Source organism: Bufo gargarizans, chromosome 2 (assembly GCF_014858855.1).
Source record: "Bufo gargarizans isolate SCDJY-AF-19 chromosome 2, ASM1485885v1, whole genome shotgun sequence".
Lineage (NCBI taxonomy): Eukaryota > Metazoa > Chordata > Amphibia > Anura > Bufonidae > Bufo > Bufo gargarizans.
In genome coordinates, this window is record NC_058081.1 from 187,456,417 (window position 1) to 187,482,250 (window position 25,834).

At 44.1% G+C, this 25,834-nt stretch overlaps 1 protein-coding gene across 1 annotated transcript in view; it reads right to left on the minus strand.

The window, feature by feature from the left end:
• LOC122927685 (very long-chain acyl-CoA synthetase-like) overlaps positions 1-25,834 on the minus strand; it is an 84,254-nt gene that overhangs the window by 27,649 nt on the left and 30,771 nt on the right. The window contains exons 3-5 of the mRNA XM_044279771.1: positions 23,667-23,825; positions 3,004-3,128; positions 2,348-2,542 (exon numbers count right to left, since the gene is read on the minus strand). Coding sequence (XP_044135706.1) covers positions 2,348-2,542; positions 3,004-3,128; positions 23,667-23,825 — 479 coding nt within the window. The remainder of the gene's footprint in view (positions 1-2,347; positions 2,543-3,003; positions 3,129-23,666; positions 23,826-25,834) is intronic.

Genomic DNA, 25,834 nt, shown 5'->3' on the forward strand with positions numbered 1-25,834 from the left:
AGACTACACAGCCAGACTGCAGTTATAGGGGCATGTCCAGACTACACAGCCAGACTGCAGTTATAGGGGGTGGTCCAGACTACACAGCCAGACTGCAGTTATAGAGGCATGTCCAGACTACACAGCCAGACTGCAGTTATAGGGGGTGGTCCAGACTACACAGCCAGACTGAAATTATAGGGGGTGGTTCAGACTACACAGGCAGACTGCAGTTATAGGGGCATGTCCAGACTACACAGCCAGACTGCAGTTATAGGGGGTGGTCCAGACTACACAGCCGTACTGCAGTTATAGAGGCATGTCCAGACTACACAGCCAGACTGCAGTTATAGGGGGTGGTCCAGACTACACAGCCAGACTGAAATTATAGGGGGTGGTTCAGACTACACAGGCAGACTGCAGTTATAGAGGGTGGTCCAGACTACACAGCCAGACTGTATTTATCAGGGGCGGTACAGACTACACAGCCAGACTGCAGTTATAGGCAGTTATAGGGGGTATGTCCAGACTACACAGCCAAATTGCAGTTACAAGGGGGACGTCAAGACTACACAGCCGGACTGCAGTTACAGAGGGTGGTCCAGACTACACAGCTAGACTGCAGTTATAGGGGGTGGTCCAAACTACACAGCCCAACTGCAGTTTCAGAGGGTGGTCCAGACTACACAGCCCGACTGCAGTTATTGGGGATAGTCCATACCACACAGCCAGACTGCAGTTATATGGGTTGGTCCAGACTACACAGTCAGACTGCTGTTATAGGGGCAGTCCCGACTATACAGCCAGATTGCTGTTAAAGGGGGGAATGTCCTAATTACACAAGAGGACTGTTAGTATAGGGGCAGATCCAGACTAAATGAGAGGACTGCTGTGGTGGTGGTCCAGATTATGTAACCAGACTACTGTTATAGAGGTATGTCCAGGCTACATGGGAGGTCTGCTGTTTTAAGAGACAATCCAGAATACACAGCCAGATATGCTCCAGACTACAGGTCCAGGCTGTTGTTGTATTGGTAGTTCCAAACTACACAAGGGGACTGATGTCATAGAGGGCACACAGTGTGATTTGGCATTTCAATGATGCAATACATCCATTCCTTTGCAGAACAGAGGCCAAGTGGTCTTGCTACAATACATAATATTGATCATTTCTCCATTAAGGCTGGTTTCACACGGGCGTTGCAGATTGGGGCCGGATGCGTTCAGGGTGCGTTCAGTGAAACTCGCACTATTTTGCAAGCAAGTTTAGTCAGTTTTGTCTGCGATTGCGTTTAGTTGTTCAGTTTTTTCCACGCGGGTGCAATGCGTTTTGATGCGTTTTTCACGCGCGTGATAAAAAACTGAATGTTTACAAACAACATCTCTTAGCAACCATCAGTGAAAAACGCATCGCACCCGCACTTGCTTGCGAATACAATGCGTTTTTCACGCAGCCCCATTCACTTCTATGGGGCCAGGGCTGCGTGAAAAACGCAGAATATAGAACATGCTGCGATTTTCACGCAAAGCAGAACTGATGCGTGAAAAACAACGCTCATGTACACAGACCCATTGAAATGAATGGGTCAGGATTCAGTGCGGGTGCTATGCGTTCACGTCACGCATTGCACCCGCGCGGAAAACTCGCTCGTGTGAAAGGGACCTAAAGGTGTTTTCGAAGAGTTCTTTTTTACTGATGACCTATTCTCTGGATAGGTGGCGCCTGACACTCGGGACCCCCGCCGATCAGCTGTTTGAGAAGGCACCGACACTCACATTAGTGCCACAGCCTTCTCCATGTTCATTAGTCACATAACCTAGATGCAGCTCAGCCCCATTAAAGTGAATAGGGTGAGCTGCAATACAAAGCATAGTCGCTATACAATGTACGTCGCTGTGGTTGGTGAGCTGAGTGAAGGCCCCCATGCTACTGTAAACACGGGTGTCGGAACTCCCCGCCAATCAGATACTGATGACCTATCTGGAGGATGGGTCATCAGTCAAAACCTTGTGGAAAAACTTTTTTTCTGCTTAATTTTACTTTTTTCTTTAAGATCTAGCCATGACAAGCAAATGTTGCCCTTTTCTAGCATTTTGAGGCATTTTAAAAGCTTTTTTCATTACAACACTTTTAACATGCATTTTCGTCTGGCATTTTTCAACTGCTATAGGAAAGCCTATAGGAAAAACACCAGAAAAAACATGGTGTGCATAAAGCATGCAGACTTTTGGAACACATTTCATAAGTAACATCTGGCTGCATAAAAAGTTGCAAAAAGTGGCACAAACAGCAAAAAATGATAAAGAACATTATAAAAAACTATGTGTAAAACAACCCTACCTTTAACTACATTGTTCTGCAACATACCTTTAATAAGCTGTTGCATCGGCCTGTTGCTCCTTCTTTTCTTGTGTAGTTGAAAAAAAATGAATTTCCTTCTGTTGCAGCATAAAATTCATAAATATGTATATTACCAAAACGATTAGTGAATTCTTTCCAGACATCTGACCGTAGTCCATTTCCAACCGCAAGCCGCACACGGTGTTCCTTATCATTGTCTTTCTGGAAGAAGCAAGTAAAATTGTATACTCCGTATGAATGTAAGTGTATGCTTGTTTCTCCGAGACGAAATTGCGTGCATAGAAGTTTACTAAGCACCCGACCTCAAAAAGTAGGGCTATGTATTCCTGGACAGCAAAGATTCAGTGTAGAGTTGACTGGGAATAATGAGGATCTAGGGCATTTATTACCTTTTACTTCTTTTACTTTTCTTCACCCATACACATTTGGATGAGAGAAACTTGTTCTGCCATATTACTGTCTGTCACCTGATTTTCATAGTTTTTCTGAGCGAAGAATAATCTCCAATATATGAGAGTAATGTGATATTTAGATAACTGTAGTATTGTGCATGTATTTGACTACATATATTGAGCTATTCAGCTCTTCTTCATCCCTGTGTGTGTAGGTCTCATGCTTGTTTTCGGAGCAAAGAATTCAGAAATTAATTAACTTGGCCATACCTTAGGAGTGTTGCATAAATATCGAAGGATCTCTCCAATATACTGGAAGGCTGTAACATTGTATTTCCTGCAGTCATCCCAGAACTGGCTAGCTGAGAATTTATTTCTTAAAACACAGGTGGCTCCTGGGTAAAATAAGTTGTATTAGTATATATCATTTATGAGTTTATTTGTGGCCCTGTGTGGCTTACAATACATGCTTGGTAGTCATACAAATAGTATACTCTGGTGGATAATTCCCTTTATTAGGTCTCTGGATAATGGAACCTTAACATTAAAGGGGTTTTCTAGTCTCTCAATATTGATGATCCTCAGGACAGGTAATCAATATCAGATCTGTGGGGTCTGGCACCCCCACTTATCAGCTGTTTTTGGCAGATGCTGGAAACAAAACAGTAGACAGCGCTGAAAGCTGAAGGCTCCATCCACTGTGTAGTGGCTGTGCCGGCTTACGGCTGAGCAGCAGAACGTGGGCACAGACATTACACAGTGGACAGAGCCTAATACCTTTGGCTCTGTACACGGTATTGCTTCTGGCGCTGGTCGGTGGGAGCGCCTGGTATCATACCACCACCAATCTGATACTGTCACCTATCCTGAGGATTAGTCATCGATATTCAGTGAGCCATACCTAGACTTTTTGGAACACTTTTCTTTGATTTTAATTGAGCGACATCTGCACTGCACAAGATTGCATACAAGTCAATTTACTTCTTTGGACCACAGCTATAGCTCTATAATTAAAATCAATTAAAAGTGCTACAGTACAAAAAGTTTAGGTGGCAAAAGATCTTAAACCATTGAAATAACTTACCCCATCTGACTAATCATGGCCAATCACCTGCACAGTAATCTAAAGGCCAGTTGTAAGTATGTGCCTCGCCAAGATAATTGTGCTTTGAACTTTTATTAGTATTAGTATTTGCTTTTGTGACCTGCTTCTTCAACAGACTAATCTCTAGGATATTTCTTCTTTATTGCATACTTGGCTATGATTCATCTTCGTTTACAAATGACAGACCCAGGATTTCCTAAACATTCCCTTGGATTTTGCCTACTCAGCTGTAATACATCTCCATTGACAAACCTTGAATTTTTCAGCACCTTTCTTGGACGACCAACCTGTACCAAATGCTCAAAAATGATATATCTTCATTGTCAGACCCTTGATTACCCAGCGACTATCTGGATGTTCTGTGTACTACACTCTTGGTCCTGCTATATCTTTGCTGATAAACCACAGCTTACCAGACCATTCTACTTCCTATTGCTGCACCACAATGAAGTCATCTCTGCTACACCAGTATCTGTCACATGTAATTTAACCTCATTTTCCTCATAAGGGTATCAGACAGTATGGGTTGTATTGGCCATTTACCTAAACGAGAATGACACAGTGACTGTCACAGACTGACATTAAGAGGTGTTTGCATGAGGCCTATAATTCTCATAAGGTCTGGCCCCCTTACATGTTGAGGCAGAAGATTTGTTCCACTTCATATTGGCATTGTGCCCACCTTGATGAGGTTGCTGGATTTGGTAGCGGAAGAATGAACAAGATCATGGCACGCTAAGCACCAGGCTGTAGAGCGATACATTTAGGGAGCTGTAAACACCACCTCTTTTTCATGCAGACTGGTTAGAATAGCCTATTCCTTGCCAACATCAATTTCTTTAAAGGTGGGAGACAAAGAGAGAGAGAGAGACCACAATGGAGTATGATAGAACTGGATATTTTACTCAAGAACTTCTTCAGCAAGTGGTTCAGTACAGATATCTAATATAGCCTCTTTATGAACAGGAACACAAGCAAACTGGTAGCTCAAACAGTTATTAACGGTGACAGTCTCTTTCTAGATTATTCCAATGTTCTTTATCCACCACCGAGGAACTCCTAGTTATCAGCCAGTGCACAATGTACAATGATCCCTCAAGATACAATAACCTCAGTATACAATAATTTCAACATAAAATGGTCTTTTCTGACCCATCGTAAGTTGAAACTAGACTCAACATACAATGACTCAGATACAACCAATCAAGGCCACTTCTCTGGTAAGATAGCTGTATTAGTTGCTAGTAAGCAACTATTCCTGCCTGTTATATGTAAGGACTTGTTTTATCCGTCTTAGTTATCTGCTTATTTTTCTTAAATCTTCATTTTCTCTTATCTTGGATGACATTTTAGGGCTTTGGAACCAATTACTCAACTTACAATGGTTTCAAGATACAAAGGTCATCCTGGAACCAATTAATATTGTATCTTGAGGGATCACTGTATATGTATTTATAGTCCTCTTACATGCCAAGTAACATAACACTTAACTTTATGGTTTCCCTTTTTGGGCAGAGGATGTATCTCCTACAGTGATGATGTTTCAGGTGTATAGCATCAAATTAGGCCCACGTGCAGCCTGCTTTGGACAAAGTCTCTGTGTGTAGTCTGCACTTGTGGGAGGAAGCGTCTCTTCTCAAAGCAGACGATCAACTTATATTATCCTGATTTGTAGCCTTGCAGGACTTTATGCAACCTTATTCTCTGAGCTCTCTCTCTTCTCTGCCTCTCAGCCAGAACTTTCCTGTTCCTTCCAAGAAGTGACATCATCCAGAATCTTCCTACAATTAATGTCCAAAATAGATGCAAGGTTTGCCCCTAGATGGCAGCCGAGCACCAGTAATGGCATTGGAATGCACAAGTCAATATTGTATTGAAGGTGGTTTGCCACTATCAAACTTGTACCCCTTACATGCTTACTAAGACTTTAGGCAACTAGCATAGCAGTTATAGTCTCTCTCTCTTACAGAAGGTACACGCCTATTAGTTACAACAAAACAATTATTTACAAGGCCTAGCAGTTGGCGGTTACTTCTTGCCAAAAGCACAATACTTGGCAGATGTTGTAACAGGAATCAATCTCATAAAAGTACGGTAGTGAAAAAAACTGTCTCTTATATAATTTTCTTCACTATAGGCGTATCATGCGACACTCCGCTTAGAAGGACTCTTGGCACACAGTAGTAGACTACAGTTCAGTTCACACTATTCATAGTCTCAGTGCAATTTGCTTTTCCATACACAGTGTTAAAGCGTAAAACTGCTCAAGCGTTCACAGGCAGTCACACTCGCTGATTCGCTTGGCCTAGGTCACATTGTACAGGGTTTTAGGAGGAACTCAACAACAAAAATAACAGTTGAGCGGGATTTGGCTCATAACTGAAACCAACAGAATCAAACAGATCCCTTTGATTATAATGGAATCTGTATTGTTTTTGTTTGTCTGTCCCCTCTTTTTGGTGGAATCTCGAATGCAGGCCCTGAACTGATAATGCAGATATGAACATGCCCTAATTCACAAAGTTTACAGTGGGCAGTGGTCTGTAACCACTTGCAGGCTCATCATAAATCACTTCGACCTGGAATCTGGTTTTAAACCAGTCACAGGCTCCTCTATCTCTTAGGAGGAATTCACCCATATACACTTCAATCTGGGATCTGGCCTGAAATCAGTTGCAGGCTTCTCTTTCTATCAGGCGATACTCACCCACATGCTGTTATGGCTTCATTAAGTGGCTGTTTCTGCACACAATTTCTAGCAAGCATTTATTTCATTGTCCCAAGAGAGCCACCATATATTTTTTTTTTTTGACCCGGGTTGCATCAATAGCAGCTATGTTTTCAAAGATCAACTGCAGGACAAAGCAGCATCCATTATCATCCTCATTATCAGCTCACCTACAGGGCCGAACAGAGACATGGACTTGGAACTTGTTCAGACTTGGATCAAGACTTATGGAACCCAGACATATAGAAACATGGACTTTGAACTTGTTCACACTTGGATCAAGACTTATGGAACCCAGACATACAGAGACAACTAGTCCAAACAGTAAGAACTGCAGTGACCAGTGCACACATGACAGACGTTTCTGGAACTCGAACATACCAGAAATAGCAAGCAGACATGGCAATGACTTCCAGAACCCAGACATACTACTACACAGGAACAGGCTTGAGACTTAGAAGCAAACACTGTTGCACAGCCAGAGTCCGGGCCCACACTTCAGACAGAACTACCACAAACAGACAGAGCTCAAGAACTAAGTAGCAGGGCTAAAAGAGCACATGGACAACAGGTACAGATTCAGACACAGACTGGGAAGTTAACCCCTACTGAACCAGATTGGAAAGCCACACGTCATAATAGAGCAATTCACCACCACAAGTAATCTGCGGCCAGTACGCAAACAACCGAGGCGGATGTGCACTTCCACACTGACTCATGGCCCTAGACACACTTCCATAATGTATGGCAACCAGTCAACATGGTATAAAATGGTGAACAGTGAACAGATGTGTAACACGAACAATGTGGCATCACTGGTATGTTCAGACTGTTGGCATTGCTGGATTGTATATTCATGCATATTAATACGCGGTCACACATTGCCCTGCTGGGCCGTGTAGGAGCAGCCTGCAGGCCCAGGAATCAGCCTGTGCACTCCTCCTACACAGCTCAGCAGCGCGATGTGTGACCTCATTGTGCATGCTAAGGAGAGCTGGATGAGCCCTGAGGAACCAGGTGAGTATTTACATTTTTTTTTTTTACTTTACTGTATTACTGCGAAGGTAAGCATTAGTACTGTAAGGACAACAGTCTGGACATTACTACTATAATGGCGCGCAGTGTGGCCATAACCACTGTGATAGTGCACAATGTGGGCATAACTACTGTGAGGTGCACAATGTGGGCATTGCTACTGTGATGAGGCACAATGTGGTCATAACTATTGTAATAGGGCACAGTGTGTGCAAAGCTACTGTGTGGGACACAGTGTGGGCAAAACTACTGTAATGGGGCACAATGTGGTCATAACTACTGTGGGAGGCACAGTGTGGGCATTACTACTGTGATGGGCACAGTGTGGACATTACTACTGTGATGGGCACAGTGTGGACATTACTACTGTGATGGGCACAGTGTGGACATTACTACTTTGATGGGCACAGTGTGGACATTACTACTGTGATGGGCACAGTGTGGACATTACTACTGTGATGGGGCACAATGTGGTCATAACTACTGTGGGAGGCACAGTGTGGGCATTACTACTGTGATGGGGCACAGTGTGGTCATAACTACTGTGATGAGGCACAATGTAGGCAAAGCTACTGTGTGGGACACAGTGTGGGCACTACTACTGTGATGAGGCACAATATGGTCATAACTTCTGTGAGGGGAACAGTGTGGGCATTACTAATGTGACGAGACACAGTGTGGGCATAACTACTATGATAGGGCACAATGTGGCCATAGCTACTGTAAGGGGCATAATGTGGGCATAACTACTGTGAGGGGCACAATGTAGGCATAACTACTGTGTGGTAGCACAAAATGGGGAATAGTTACTATGTGGAGGCATTAAGGGGACTGGGCTGGGCAGGATTGGGTGTGTATAGGTATGCATTGGGCAGAGTTAAAGGGAACCTGTCACCCAAAAATCGTCTATCAAGCTGGTTACAGTACCTTATAGTGCTGTGTCCTCGTTTCTCGATGCACTTTTTCTTCGTTTGGCCGCATGTCTGCTCATTCCGAAATCGTAGTTATATTCAGCTGCTGCCCCGTGCTGCAAGTCAGGCTTGAAGTCACGGGGGCAGCGGCCTCGGCGTCTTCCATGGCCCTCTCCCCGCCCCCTGCCTCTGTGACTGACACCCGAACATCCGAATCCGGGACCGCGCTCAACGGCCGCATGCGCAGTAAAGGGCGGCAGGAGCGCGGTCCCGGCTGCCGCGCGTACTACGCGCCGTCTTACTTTCGCCGCACTGCGCATGCGCCCGACATCCTGTATCAAACGCGCCCGCGCCCGGCATCTGGGCGCGGGCGCGTTTGATACAGGATGTCGGGCGCATGCGCAGTGCGGCGAAAGTAAGACGGCGCGTAGTACGCGCGGCAGCCGGGACCGCGCTCCTGCCGCCCTTTACTGCGCATGCGGCCGTTGAGCGCGGTCCCGGATTCGGATGTTCGGGTGTCAGTCACAGAGGCAGGGGGCGGGGAGAGGGCCATGGAAGACGCCGAGGCCGCTGCCCCCGTGACTTCAAGCCTGACTTGCAGCACGGGGCAGCAGCTGAATATAACTACGATTTCGGAATGAGCAGACATGCGGCCAAACGAAGAAAAAGTGCATCGAGAAACGAGGACACAGCACTATAAGGTACTGTAACCAGCTTGATAGACGATTTTTGGGTGACAGGTTCCCTTTAAAGTCAAGGCTTGGTATGAAACAATTTGCTACAAGGGCCGCTGCATTTCATGCACGTTTGTGTTGCATGGCTTTGTACTGTAATGTGGGAGGGAGTTTAGCTGCCTGTCAGCCTGCCCCGCTCACAGATTAGGAGGATGGAAGAGGTGGTACTGCAACTAGGAGCTTCTGGCTGAAAGTTCTTTATTAGCAGTAGCAAAAGTCCTGCTGCAACCTTAATAACTCCCCCTACCATCTCCCCTGTGGTCTTCTTCACTGTCCTGTACCACTGACAGAGCTTCCTTGGTAGCTGTAATTTTATCTAGCTGGGAAGCCTGGCCAAGAAGGACGGGGGGGGGGGGGGGGGGGGGAGGCTACTGCACAGCGCTGAGGAAGCGTGAGTCCTGCCATATACTCAGGCCCTTTATCTAGTGCTTTTCTCTGTAGTCTCTCAGCACTTTATGACACATCTAGCCTTCCAAAAAATGATAAGTGTGTAATGTATGAGTATATGTATGTGTGCAATATGTACAATATATGTGTGTAATATAAGGGCCCATTCTGACATTCAGGATTTTATCTGATCCCCATACATTCTGCCACTAATGTTAAAAAATGAGGCATACTCCGTCAAGGCCAACTGGCAGACAAGTGGAGGATCGGCCGGGCACAAACCGCAGCATTCTCTGCTTGCCTGTCGCAATTCGTACGGATCTCCTCCGGACCCCATTATACTTAATGGGGCTGGCGGACATTTCGTCCACATCCGGCAGCGACAGATCCAGAGATTCTGGCATTTAAACCGGAGATGTATATGTAGCCTTAGGCTAGAGCTACATGGCAACATGTGTGGTGTGACAATAAGGCGTGAACGCATTGCAGCCACACTGAATCTGGACCCATTCATTTCTAAGGGGCTGTGCAGATGAGCGGTGATTTTCACGCATCACTTGTGCGTTGCGTGAAAATCGCAGCATGCTCCTCTTTTCCACGCAATGCAGGCCCCAGGCGAATGGGGCTGTGTGAAATCGCAAGCATCCGCAAGCAAGTGCGGATGCGGTGCGATTTTCACACACGGTTGCTAGGAGACGATCTAGATGGAGACCCGATCATTATTATTTACCCTTATAACATGGTTAGAAGGGAAAATAATAGCATTCTTAATACAGAATGCTTGGTCAAAAAGGGCTGAAGGGGTTAAAAAAAGAAAAAAAAATCTTTTAACTCACCTTAATCCACTTGTTTGCGCAGCCGGCTTCTCTTCTGTCTTCATCTTTGCTGTGCACAGGAAAAAGACCGGTGGTGACGTCACTATGCTCACCACATGGTCCGTCACATGATCCATCACCATGGTAAAAGATTGTGTGATGGACCATGTGATGAGCGCAGTGACATCATCAAAGGTCCTAATTCTCAAAGAAGAAGAAAGAAGAGAAGCCGGGCTGCGCGAGCAAGTGGATTAAGGTGAGTAAAAAAAAAATGTAACCCCTCCAGCGCTATTGTACTATGCATTCTGTATTAAGAATGCTATTATTTTCCCTTATAACCATGTTATAAGGCAAAATAATACAATCTACACAACACCTAACCCAAACCCGAACTTCTGTGAAGAAGTTTGGGTTTGGGTACCAAACATGCCGATTTTTCTCATGCGCTGCAAAACGCATTACAATGTTTTGCAGTCGCGCTGAAAAATCACGCATTTTCCCTCGACGCACCCGCATCTTATCCGGGCCCAAAACATGACGCCCGTGTGAAAGAAGCCTAATTCACATGACAAAAAGGGTACAACTACACTGCAAGATGTGTCGCACCAATGTCGCGCAACATTTTTTGTAATGACAATGGTGTCTCGACTGTCGCGTCGCAGTCGTCGCAGTGTGACACCATTGACTATCATTATAAAAAATGTTGTGCGACTTTTCGGAGACAAGAAGTCGTGCGACACATGTCGCCGTGTAGCCCTAGCCTTATTAGTGACAAGATTGAGCATGTTAGCAGACCCACAACACCTCAACTGTGCGTCCGTGGAACAAATGCAAGTGTCTGCCGCAGATACTTTTACAAATACGGGTCTCAACAGTCACATCTGATTGAAATGCACATCGCTCCTAATGACATGCTGTTCAAGCACATGTGACCGGTGATGCCAGAAATTAGCCGTAGCAGTCATGGGACTAAGCCACCCCATGGTCCTGCAGGGACCAGAAGCAGCCAGGAGTGGTGCAGTAGGGCAAGCAGACGCGGGACAGCGGATAGTTGCATATTTTTTCCGTGGGACACAGATTATTTTTTATTTATTTATTTATTTTCTTTAGAATAGGGGGATACTTTGCCAATAGATATTTTATGCTATGATCATCCAAATGAGACATAATATGCTTATTTCACTGTATGCATTGCTATGTAAAATCCACAATGTTTATGCAGCATGTGTATGCGGTTTGTTTAAATGTCATCCACGTATGCTGTTAATGTAAAATATTGTGGATTTTCCACCCGCAATTCTGTGGTGGAAAATCCACAGTGCATACACCCTCATGTGGATGTACCCTAACAGTACAAAACTACAGAAATGATTTACAAAAATACAGGGTGTGTCTGCCACTTCAGAGAAAACTGGTGAAACATGGGCACCCGTTCTTGTGATTAGCGGGGGCCCCAGCGATTGGACCACCACTGATCAGACACTTATCTTCTATCCTATGGATAGGAGATAAGTTCTTGTAATGGGGCAACCCCTTTAAGCAGCAAGCTTACTATGGGCACTACCACATGATCAGCTTTTCTGATGTAGTTTTTGAAACCAAAAGTCAGGATGGATCATAAAAGAAGAAAAACATAAGGACAGAAATGAATTCCACTCTTTTTTTAAATCCACCCAGTTTTTTTATTTCTTTACAACTATTGCTTTAAAAAAAAACAAAAAAAAACGGAACATGTGGCTGCAACCATATGGGCTTTACTAATTGTAAAGAGTAGCAGATTGTCTTGGTGCTATAGTAAAAAATATATTATGTCTAGGGATGAACGAATTGACTTTGGATGAAACATCTGAAGTCGATTCGCATAAAACTTCATTTGGAAACGAACCCGAGTACGGGTTTACAGTAGAAATCAAGAGCGCTCACTCCAGACAGTATTGAAACAAAGTTTTATGCAAATTGACTTTCGTTGTTTCATCCGAAGTCAATTCGCTCACCCCTAATTATGTTGTCAGAGAGGGCAGCACAAACCTGGTTTTAGATCGCCTTTAAAAATATGGAAAAATATGGGTAGCAGCTAAACACTAACATTGCCTGTTCTATGCAGCCTTAAATATTGAACAAAAACTTAGATTTTTTTTTTTTGTAGTCTGAGGTCTGACAGATTTTTGGGGTCTGGTCTGAATAAATTCCGAGGGGTTAAGTCTGTGGTCTAGATTCATTTTGGGAGTCTGAATTGAATCTGTGTGCCTATTTCTGGGGTCTGAATGCAATTAGGGTCTCTTTCTGGCATTTAACATGTATTAAAGTTTCTGATTATGTTAACTGAGGAAGTTGCAAGGAGGAAGCTGAAAGGAACATAAGGGGGGACATTCATTAAGATTGGCATTTTACACGTTGCTGGCTTCAGATGTGCCACAATTATTTGGAGGCGCATGCCCCTTAAAAACGTTGTGCCACCATTAAATGTTATTTTAGTATAATTCATTCTGAAAAACTAGTTATTTCTGTAATATACTTTCTGTAGAAAAATGCCCCAGTTGTGAGATACTCTTCCTACTTCATTACAATGGAGCCCACTAGTATTTAGGGTCCATTCACACATCCGCATGAATGGGTTGCAGAACGGGTTTGCGGAACAATTAGTAATGTGCACATGCATCTTTAACTACACCACCCATATCTAGTGTCAGAAGCTGTGGCATGCCTCCTGAGAAAGGACACGCACCCAGAGCTGCCAGTCTGAAGGGAAATTGGCAGAGTAACTGGGGCAGTTAATTAGGTTGGCTTTGGATCTATGTGAAGAACAGGGCTAGTTCTAGTTTTGTTAGGCCTCTTGCACACGAATATTTTTTTCCGTTTATGTTCCATTTTTTGCGTTCAATATACGGAACCATTCATTTCAATGGGTCCGCAAAAAAAACGGAATGTACTCCGTATGCATTCCGTTTCCATATTTCCGTATTTCTGTTTTCCCTTCCAAGATAGAATATGTCGTATTATTGCCTGCAAATCACGTTCCGTGGCTCCATTCAAGTCAATGGGGCTGTAAAAAAAAAAGGAACGGATACGGAATGCATCCGTATGTCTTCCGTACCCGTTCTGTTTTTCTGCGGAACCATCTATTGAAATTTTATGCCCAGCCCAATTTTTCTATGTAATTACTGTATATGCCATGCTTCCGTTTCCATTTGCGACAAACGGAACGGCAAAACGGAACAGAATCGGAACGAAACACTACTGAAAAAAAAAACTGGAAAACGGATCCGTTTAAAACCATATGCTCGTGTGCAAGAGGCCTTAGAAAGTTATTGTCATGTACTATATGACGTCAATCAATCATGGCATCACCCCTTTAATAACGGTGGCACATCTGTGCAGGTATAATCTATGTCTTTTTCCTGGTGTAGATTTTAATAAATAGGCTGTGTCTGGCCCCAGACCGTCCTCGCCCTGCCCCTCCCATTTTTGTAAAAGTGACAAGCGGGGCACAAAACCCCAGAAAATTCACCAAAGTTTGCTCCAGTGCAGCATGCAGACAAACATTGTAACTTCTTAGTGCCCCTTTTCTCCCATACAGGGGATGATAACCTTCACCCAATATGTCTGTGAATGGTACTGGAGGAAAAGGGGATCCTGACCCAAAATTTACTGCCATAGGACTTTAGTTATATCACTTTGTGTATGTATGTAGTTAGTGTGTATAAGCATGCAGCTATTTGGGCATATGCGTGTGCAAAGTATGCATATGTGTTGTTGTAGTGGATGTGTGTATGATTGCTTGTTTACAGGTAGTGAGTATATGAATGTGTGTGTATGTTGTACAGTGGACAGTCACTAAGGTGTTAACTGAACCACCATAAAAAATGTTTTTCTACCTCTGTTTTACCGTTCAATGCTATTTTTTTCTGAACCTACGTACTTTTTGGGAGGAAGAGGGAGCCATTGCACTTTCTGCTTCTGGCAGCAGGAAGACTAGGTGCACCCCAGGGGAACCTTGCTGCTCCTTTTTTATTGTAGTGTGGACCCCCCTTCTTTAAAGGGACCCTGTGCAACTACACAGGCTGTGCTAAAGGTATGTCCGCCCACGCTCAAAAAACACCAGAGATATTTACCTGGACTATGGCACTCTAAACAAAAGCATTCAACCGATCAGTTCTCTCTCATGTCACAGGATGCCCTCTCATTCCTACTAATGGTTGATAAATCTCTTTTGCAGATACAGTACACTGCGTAAATAAGGTTACTTTCACACTGGCGTTTTGTCTTTCCGTTTCTGAGATCCGTTCAGGGCTCCCACAAGCAGTCCAAAACGGATCAGTTTTGCCCTAATGCATTCTGAATTGGAAAGGATCCGCTCAGAATGCATCGGTTTGCCTCCGATCCGTCTCCATTCTGCTCTGGAGGCGGACACCAAAATGCTGCCTTCTTGACTTACAATGCATGCCAGGACGGATCCGTTTTCTTTGACACAATCTGGCACAATAGAAAACAGATCCGTCTCCCATTGACTTTCAGTGGAGTTCATGACGGAGCCGTCGTGGCTATGTTACAAATAATACAAACAGATCCGTTCACGACGGATGCATGCGGTTGTATTATTGTAACAGATCCGTTTTTGCAGATCAATGATGTATCCGCCAAAACGCGAGTGTGAAAGTAGCCTAAGAATATTGTTGTTAACACCTAATAAATTCAGCAATTTCTGTTTGTAAAGAATACAGCAGTTAGAGTTTATATTTAATGTAATGTTCCAGCAACTCTGGCTACCAACCAGTCATGACAATACTAAAAAGGAAAATATAATTTTCAAATATGAAAATATGAAATATGATCAAAATTATATAAAGACCAAGTAACAATTAGTGTTGGGCGCGAATATCCGAATCGCAAATATTAATCGTGAATATAGGCACTTCGAGAATTCATTAGTATTTAGTAATTTCGAATACTTTTTTTTATATTTTTTTCATCAGTAACCTCCCTTCTTGCTTGTGGGCCAATGAGAAGGCTGCAATGTCTTTGTCTGAGCTTAGCAACATCCCTAGCAACCAATAGGAAGGTTGCCTACCCCTTACTACATAAGAACCTCCCCAGAAGCCAATTTCTACAGTTTTTTAAAGTTCTGAGAGAGACAGCAATGTCATTGCTGTGCTCTGTGCCATCTACACTACATTAGATAGGTTATATCCTGATATAGTGTAGCTGTGCAGTGTGTTAGGTAGTGTGATAGGTTCTGCTGTCCATACAGACATGCAGACCTGCGAAAATGTGAAGTTTCATGTATTGCACCAAAATATTATCATCATTAGTGCCAATTAGTGCAATCGCGATTATATTGGAGCACTCTATCTGCATTTAAAGCTATTTTTAATGGAAATTTCCAATTTTATTGGAAAACGTAGCAAAAGAAACCCACGCCTGTATTTCATGCGCATTATGCGTATATTACATTGCCGTTTTTTCGCAATCAAGAAAATAATCTCGAATTTGCGAATATATGATGAATATTCGCCCAAATATTAGTGAAATATTGCAAATTCGAATATAGCCCCTGCCGCTCATCACTAGTAACAATACAAGCACAGCTTCCTGAATGCTACAAAAAATGTGGTCCACGACAAGCTCACTTAAATACTGTAAGCTTTCACCTAATGATAAGAGGATTTTGCTAAGAAAATCATCGAGAAAGTGTCTCAAAGCTGGTAAAAGCTATGGCAGGCCCAACTGGAGGGCCTGTTTCATCGCACAGTAAGATGCATCTCATGCATAGAAGAGCAATGCTTAGTTTTTGTCCACTTAGAACACAACTGTTAAAGCCAAAGCACAAGAAATTCCCTCTATATTTTAGCAACGATCATACTGTTAATGGTCAAGACATATGACAACCAATACTCTGGTTTGAGACTAAAGTCAACATTTTTGGATCTGATGGCATCTCAAATGTAGAGTGTTATAAGAGGAATGAGTATGTTGAGAAGTGCATGGTCATACAGAAGTATGATGGTGATAAAGTTCCCATCTAGAGATGTGTGGTGGTATAGATATAAAAAACATTTTTAGATAGCAGAGTGGTAGGAACCAAGGTATGTCTAAACAAAACGAGGGAAGGAGTACAACAGACATGAAGTACCCCCTCATAAAACCTGTTGCTGGACCTTGGGATGTCAGGCTGAGGATACCTTGACCTGCAGAAGGGGTCATGTATAAAAATCCATATAGGTGAATATTCATCAAAGAAATACTGGACCTAATCCATAACTTGGCAGCCTGGTGCTCATGTTGGATTTAGGCCATTTACTGGCATCACCTCTGTTAATGTCACCTTAATCAAGGCTCTGTAAGATGTAGTAATTAATGAACTCATCAAGTACTGCCTCTAACCCGCCATGTGTGGAACATTATGATGGGTTGGATGAAGGTAGTATGAAGTTGCATGATGCCCACAAGAAAATATATCTTAGAGGGCAGATTTTGAGCCAAACACCCATTAGCATACACACTTGCCTCTGCATGACATCTGAGGAAAGGGGCTAGTGGTGGAATCTGCAAACCTTCTTAAGTTGTATGTCCCTTTAGCAAATTGTCATTTCTTTGGGGTACAACTCCTTTGATGATCTGGACGACTTTCATTCTACCCCTAAGCAACCGGACTTCTACCTTTTCATAACATATTAAGTTCCATTTCTTTTATCCTTTTTATTTTCAAACTGTTATTTGTTGCATTGTATTGCTACATTTTGATAACTATATTTTTGTATGCACTGTCCTTTGGATATTAAAACTTCTTGTTTTCTAAATGATTCCATGACCTTAGAAGAAGAATTACATATATTTGTATATTAATCTGTGAATGCTAGAGAGCATAGTGGGTTTGAGTGGGAAATTGTGATTTGTCTGCTGAATATGACAAGTGGTGGCAGCCAATATCCCTTAGATGTGGATGTCAGATAGCTATAGGGGGAAGATGTGGCGTAAGGTAGAGGTAGAGGTTGACGTTTAAATCTGGGGAACCCTTGGAGCTCACATCCTGAGTGTAAGTTGTGATCGTGACAGATTTGATTGCAGCAGTGGGTGTGTAAGTGCTAAATGTGTGGGGGAGCTGTACTTCATGAATCCTCCGATATAATGCAAAAATCTTGAAAGAGAAGACATTACCTTCACTACACACTCTGGATGGTGAAGTACTAATTCAGAAAGACAATGACCCCCAGAAAATCTTACCAGACCACTGCTGTCACGGCTGTTTAAGGGTAACCAGAGCATACACAGTAACAAGAGCTACTGACCGGACCCAAACTATGGAAGAGAAAGGGTGACCCCTGTCAGACCCTCAACACTCTCCCTATGCTGCTAAAGCACATGCCCGGATCCAAATGGTGGAACGAGGCATGCCCGCGTACCTTAGACTGATGAGCCCTGTAACTCCTACAATAGTGGAAGGGGCACGGCCACTGATGCCCTGCTCAGAATATGGAGGGAACCGTGGCCACCTCAGATCCAGTCAGGAAATCACCAGGTACACAACAAAGTCTGCACACTTAGCTGATGGAGCTGCAGCCGCAGAGAAGACGGATCCAAGGGCCGCTGGCAAAATCCGGAGTGCTTGCAGCAGCAGAACACAGGTCCAGAGAACTAGTAGCTTAAGAAGTGAAGATACTCAAGCCAGAGCTACAACTGAAATGAGAAATATAATCCACGCCCTGCAATAGGAGCAGGGGTGATTTAAAGGCAGGGAAATCAAACGCAGGAGAGACAGCTGGGAGTAAAGACCTCATCACAGGGGCGGAGAAACAGAACAGTGAGAACACCTCCAAACTCTAAGTGACATCATCACAGGGGTGGAGACACAGAGCTGTGAGAACGTCTCAAAGCTCTGGTAGTGACAGTACCCCCCCTCTACGGGTGGACTCCGGACACCCAGGACCCACCTTCCCAGGATGAGCCCTATGAAATGCCCTGATAAGGCGAGTGGCTTTAATGTCCGACATCGGAACCCACATCCTCTCCTCAGGACCATAACCCTTCCAATGAACGAGGTACTGAAGAGAACCGCGGACAATGCGAGAGTCCACAATTCTGGAAACCTCAAACTCCAGATTGCCATCAACCAAAATCGGAGGAGTAGGCAAAGAGGAGGGTACCGTGGGCTGGACATATGGTTTTAAGAGAGATCTGTGAAATACATTATGCATCTTCCAAACCCGTGGAAGATCAAGACGGAAGGCAACAGGATTGATGACTGACAAAAATTTATAAGGCCCAATAAACTTGGGACCCAATTTCCAGGAGGGAACCTTCAGTTGAATATTTCTTGTAGACAACCACACCAGATCACCCACATTCAGGTCCGGACCAGGCACACGTCTCTTATCAGCCACACGCTTATACTTCTCACTCATCTTTCTGAGATTACTCTGAATCTTTTGCCAAATGGTAGACAAAGACGAGGAAAATCTCTCCTCCTCAGGTAAACCAGAAAGAGCCCCTCCCGAGAATGTCCCAAACTGCGGATGGAACCCATATGCACCAAAAAATGGTGACTTATCAGAAGATTCCTGACGACGGTTGTTCAAAGCAAACTCAGCAAGAGGGAGAAATGAACACCAATCCTCCTGGTTCTCCGCCACAAAACAGCGCAAATATGTCTCCAGATTCTGATTGAGGCGCTCAGTCTGACCATTCGACTGCGGGTGAAAAGCAGAAGAGAAGGACAGCCGAACCCCCAGGCGAGAACAGAAAGCCTTCCTAGAACCTGGACACAAACTGCGTGCCTCTATCGGAAACAATATCAGAGGGAATGCCGTGCAATTTAACAATATGGTCGACAAAAGCTTGCGCCAACGTTTTAGCATTGGGTAAACCAGGGAAAGGAACGAAATGAGCCATCTTGCTAAAACGGTCCACGACCACCAGGATCACCGACTTCCCCGAGGAACGAGGAAGATCCGTGATAAAGTCCATGGACAGGTGTGTCCAAGGACGGGAAGGTATGGGTAACGGGAGAAGGGAACCTGAAGGTCGTGAACGAGGGACCTTAGCGCGAGCGCACGTCTCACAAGCAGCCACAAAACCCTCCACAGACTTACGAAGAGCCGGCCACCAAAATCTCAGAGCAATGAGATCTACCGTGGCTCTACTCCCGGGGTGACCAGCAAGAACCGTATCATGATGTTCCTTAAAGAGGTTGTGACGTACCTCAGGAGGCACGAACAACTTCCCGGAGGGACAACGGGCAGGTGCCTCAGTCTGGGCAGCCTGGACCTCGGCCTCCAAATCGGAATATAGAGCAGAAACAACTACCCCCTCCGCCAAAATGGGACCCGGGTCCTCTGAGTTTCCTCCTCCCGGAAAACAGCGAGAGAGAGCATCAGCCTTCACATTCTTGATCCCAGGGCGGAAAGTAACAACAAAATTGAATCTGGAGAAGAACAGAGACCATCTGGATGGTTTCGGATTCATACGCCTGGCCGACTCCAAGTACGCCAGATTCTTATGGTCGGTAAAAACGGTGATAGGGTGCCTGGCCCCCTCCAACCAATGGCGCCATTCCTCGAAAGCCAACTTGATGGCCAACAACTCCCTATCTCCCACATCATAGTTTCTCTCTGCCGGGGAGAGTTTTCTAGAGAAAAAGGCACAAGGTCGCCATTTGGCAGGAGAGGGGCCCTGGGACAAAACTGCACCCACACCCACCTCGGAAGCATCCACCTCAACAATAAAAGGTAAGGAAACATCGGGATGCACCAAGATGGGAGCAGACGCAAAACTCTCTTTAATCTTAGAAAAGGCTGCAAGCGCCTCCTCCGACCAAGAGGAAAAATCCGTCCCCTTTTTTGTCATGTCAGTAAGGGGTTTGACAATAGAGGAATAATTCAAAATGAACTTTCTGTAGTAGTTAGCAAAACCCAGAAAGCGCATCAATGCCTTCTGATTTTCAGGAAGCTCCCACTCCAGCACAGCACGGACCTTCTCCGGATCCATGCGAAAACCAGAAGCAGAGAGGAGAAAACCCAGAAATTGAATCTCCGATACCATAAAAAGACATTTCTCCAGCTTGGCATACAGTTTATTCTCCCGCAGTATCTGCAGGACCTGAAAAAGATGATCCTGATGGGTCTGAACATCAGGGGAAAAAATCAAAATATCATCAAGATACACCAATACAAATTTCCCCATTAAATGATAGAAAATACTATTAACAAAATGCCGAAAGACGGCCGGAGCATTCATCAGGCCGAAAGGCATAACGAGATTCTCGAAATGCCCGTTAGGGGTATTAAAGGCCGTTTTACATTCATCCCCCTCTCTGACCCTGACCAGGTTGTACGCGCCTCTCAGATCCAATTTGGAAAACACCTTGGCCCCAACAATTTGGTTGAAGAGGTCCGGGATCAGAGGAAGGGGATAGGGATCGCGAATCGTGATACGGTTCAGCTCCCTAAAATCTAAACAAGGTCTCAGAGAGCCATCTTTTTTTTTAACAAAAAAAAACCCCGCGGCAACAGGTGACTTTGAGGGACGACTATGCCCCTTCTCGAGACTCTCGGAGATATAGGTTCGCATTGCGAGTCTTTCCGGTTGTGAGAGATTGTAGAGGCGTGCTTTTGGAAGCTTGGCGCCGGGAATGAGGTTAATGGGACAGTCAAACTCCCGGTGAGGAGGTAGCTCCTGAACACCGCTCTCGGAAAACACATCCGAGAAATCAGAGAGAAATGATGGCACAGTTTTAGTAGACACCTCTGCAAAAGTCGCTGTGAGACAATTCTCTCTACAAAAGTCACTCCACTCATTTATTTGCCTTCCTTGCCAATCAATAGTGGGGTTATGTCTAGTGAGCCAGGGTAGCCCCAAAACTAGAGGAGAAGGCAATCCGTTAAGGACAAAACAAGATATCTCCTCCACATGAGTGTCACCTACAGCTAGCCGGATATTGTGAACAATGCCTTTCAGAGATCTCTGCGAGAGTGGGGCAGAGTCGATAGCAAAAACAGGTATATCCTTTTCTAATGTACAAACCTGAAAACCATGCAAGGCTACAAATTGAGTGTCAATAAGAGTGTCGGCCTAGCTGCATGGGCTCCTCCTCAGAGGGGAGCGAGACAGGATGAGACCCCTGCATACTGAATGAGTCCGCACCATTGCCCCTAGACTGACAATGGATGGACGGAGAGGTCTTGTTTCTTTCCCTTAGACGCCTGTCAAGGCGTACCGCCAATGACATGGCAGACTCTAAGGACGTTGGTCTCTCATGGAAAGCAAAGGCATCTTTCAAACCCTCTGAGAGACCATGGCAGAACTGACTTCGGAGTGCAGCATCATTCCAGCCTGAATCAGCTGCCCATCTCCGAAATTCAGAACAATAAAGCTCCGCAGACAGTTTGTTCTGGCATAAAACACGTAAGTTCGATTCTGCCAGAGCAACACGATCCGGGTCATCATATATCTGCCCCAGGGCCACAAAAAATCTTTCCACGGATCGAAGGGAGGGATCCCCTGATGACAGCGAAAAAGCCCAAGTCTGAGCATTACCCCTGAGCAGGGAGATGACAATCCTCACCCTCTGTTCCTCATTACCAGAGGAGTGGGGACACAAACAAAAATGGAGTTTACATGCCTCTCTGAAGCGAACAAAATTCTCACTGCCCCCGGAGAACGTTTCCGGAAGTGAGACCTTTGGCTCGCAACAGACTCCATGAGCCGGAGCAGAGCCCAATGTTTGTAGCTGAGTCACAGATTGACGGAGATCCGCTACTTCCAAAGAAAGACCCTGCATGCGGTCAACCAAGCCAGAAAGCGGATCCATGTCAACAAGGACGGTTTTGGTGGATTATAATATCACGGCTGTTTAAGGGTAACCAGAGCATACACAGTAACAAGAGCTACTGACCGGACCCAAACTAGGGAAGAGAAAGGGTGACCCCTGTCAGACCCTCAACACTCTCCCTATGCTGCTAAAGCACATGCCCGGATCCAAATGGTGGAACGAGGCATGACCGCGTACCTTAGACTGATGAGCCCTGTAACCCCTACAATAGTGGAAGGGGCACGGCCATCGATGCCCTGCTCAGAATATAGAGGGAACCGTGGCCACCTCAGATCCAGTCAGGAAATCACCAGGTACACAACAAAGTCTGCACACTTAGCTGATGGAGCTGCAGCCGCAGAGAAGACAGATCCAAGGGCCGCTGGCAATATCCGGAGTGCTTGCAGCAGCAGAACACAGGTCCAGAGAACTAGTAGCTTAAGAAGTGAAGATACTCAAGCCAGAGCTACAACTGAAATGAGAAATATAATCCACGCCCTGCAATAGGAGGAGGGGTGATTTAAAGGCAGGGAAATCAAACACAGGAGAGACAGCTGGGAGTAAAGACCTCATCACAGGGGCGGAGAAACAGAACAGTGAGAACACCTCCAAACTCTAAGTGACATCATCACAGGGGTGGAGACACAGAGCTGTGAGAACGTCTCAAAGCTCTGGTAGTGACAACTGCTCCATTTTTAAGGAGGAACAAGGTAAAAGTATGTGATGTCTCATTACTTTCGCTTGTTAAGTTTCCTTAGGTAGTGCCACTTGGTAGGGCAGCCACCATCTTGCCAGTGATATTCAAGACCAAGTGGCTGAAAGTAACCTTTTGTTAGCTCTGGTGAGTGTTATAGCTCAGACTTCATTCCCCTACTCTTAAAATAAGGCTAGAGCAGTGGAGGCATGCCCGTTTTTACTTTGCCCAGCTGAAGTTTTGCATACACCTGTTATTCGGCCAACAGCTATTTCTCCTGACCCCTTCATACACACGCAAGCTTAACAAATGTTGGGTATTTGAAATGCCCGATGGTGTTGAAGGAGAATAGGGAGGCTCACATGCACATGAGATGGTCAGTCGGTCCTATCTGAATGGGTTCAATCAATATTTATTGAATGTGTATGAGCAAGTAGAGCAGAGATGTAGCCATATTGCACAGGAAAGATGATTAAAACTTTAAATGTGTGTTTTCTTACCATTGTACTTAATTGCCTATATTTTCATATTTTTTAACTAATTTACTTGTTTGCAGACAAACATGTCATAGTATGCAATAGTAATAGTAAAGGTATAATATAGCAAGGGTTTAAGTGTTGACCAATATGTAGGCTTATGCTTGCAAGGGGATTTATGATTCCAAAGATAAATAGACAGATAGATAGTCAGACAGATAGACAGACACATAAGACAGAGTTACCTTGCTGGATGCATCCACGGACCCCAATCATAAGACCAGCACTGTGGTATAAAGGCAATGGAATGTACAAAACATCATTACATGAAACTCCAGCCAGGGTACTTATCGAGGAACTTATCAAAAGGCGTCCTTGATTTATCACAGCTGCCTTGGGAAGACCTACCAAGAAAAATTGTGCATTTTTATACTGCTAACACGTATGCATCAGAAATATAATAGCAATGTTCGATTATTTTTAAATATAATCTATACCTAAGTTTGCTGACTGCAAAAATTCTATATGAAATTAAGATTTGCGTAAAGTCAGACCAAAGGCATTATTACTTATATCAAGTCGGAAGTCATTATTATGCCTTCTTGACATTTTTATATATTGAGCCATTAGTATTATTTTACATTATTATTATTCCTTATGCAGAATGACATTATGTGACATATGTTCAGTTTTGTGTGATGTGTATTTAACACATCTATGCTTACAATGTATTTTAAATCATATTTCCTGGGACAACTGAATAAAAAATGTCACTAGCTGTTATACAAAAATCTTCTGTTTTTATATTTTGGAAATTTTACAGGGTTATGCAGGCAGTATATATTGATGACCTATCCTCAGGATAGTATTCAAATAGAAGTTGACGGCAGCATATTCATTCAAACGTCCTCTATTAGTCGTTACTCCATGAACAATGTACAAAAAGGCCAATAAAAAGCAGCAACGTTTCGACTACCCTGGAGTCTTTGTCAAGCATAGTATAAAGTGCTCCCCCACCAAATTTTATAGTGCATCTAGTGCCGCCCACAACATCACCTAAACCTATCAAAATAGGTAATTAATGATCACAAATACCCGACTTGAAAGGCCACCAATAGAAATTCACTGCATCATGATTACTATCGCAATTCACCTTTGCATAAATATGAAACGGAGAATATCCAGCAATGGACACCCTACCTCACATTACTTCAGTTTGGCGTCTCAACATCATCTCTGCGCATGTACAATTACACGTAGCGATCCACCTAACAATTCATGACATCAGCAGGTCATGTGATCAAAATGCGATCTTCGCGCTATTCTATCTAGCCCGACTGTTCTCCGGCCTCACTGGCTTCCACGTAACTATAGTGATCACATTTCCTGCGCTCCTCCCTGGAGTCTTCAGGTCATGTGATTGAACTGCGATCAAGTGATCGCAACTCACGCTAACTATGCCTCTGACGTAGATAGCATCATGTAGTCATAGAGATAGCCCTCACAATCCCATACAAGGCAAAATCTTGCTGATCACAGGGCATCTTTTAAATGAATCCATCCTCAGTTATAGATGCAGTTTAAATTTATATATCAATATCCAATTGCCGTTGCAGTGTATTAACCCACGGACCACCAACTGTATAAATTTGTGCATGATAAGGGTCCACTGTTGTTCATTCTCTCCTGTGTAAACAGGAAAAAGATAAATTAACCTAAAAACAACATCATACTTATAGCCTAAAAGCAACATTGACAAGGAATTTCCTACTCTACACTTACATTCAATTCTATATTCAATCCAAAAGACTGCAATGATCTCAATGTGAAAATCCATTTCAATTCCTTCCTCCTAAGAATCATCTCCCTGTCTCCTCCTCTTCTTAATACCCGCACAGAGTCAATTACTGGAAATATTAATTGATTAATCATGAATCCTCAGGAGAGGTTATCAATATTAGATCGGCATGTGTCTGACACTTGGCACCCGCGGTGATCATCTATATTAAAGAGGATGTGAAGCTCCATGTAAGTGCCGTTTTCTCTTTATTACACTGTTCGTCATCTCCCTTGCGGCAGCGGCAATTGCTTGTATTTACACTGCGCTGCCAAGATTTCCGAGAAGGCGGGCAGTGTAATCATGAGGAATTAGCGCTTGCTCAGAGCGCCACCTTCTCTTCAAATAGCTGATCGGTGGGGCGCCGGACCCTTGCTGATCAGATATAGATGACCAATTCTGAGGATAGGTCATTAATATATACCGGCTGCACAACCCCTTTAACATAAATGTCACTTGCAAATACTCCAAAATATATTAAATGTGTTTCCATCTTTTTAGATAGGTCATCAATATCAGATCAGTGGCGGTCTAACTTGTGGAACTTCCGCTGATAAGCTGTTTATAGAGGTCATG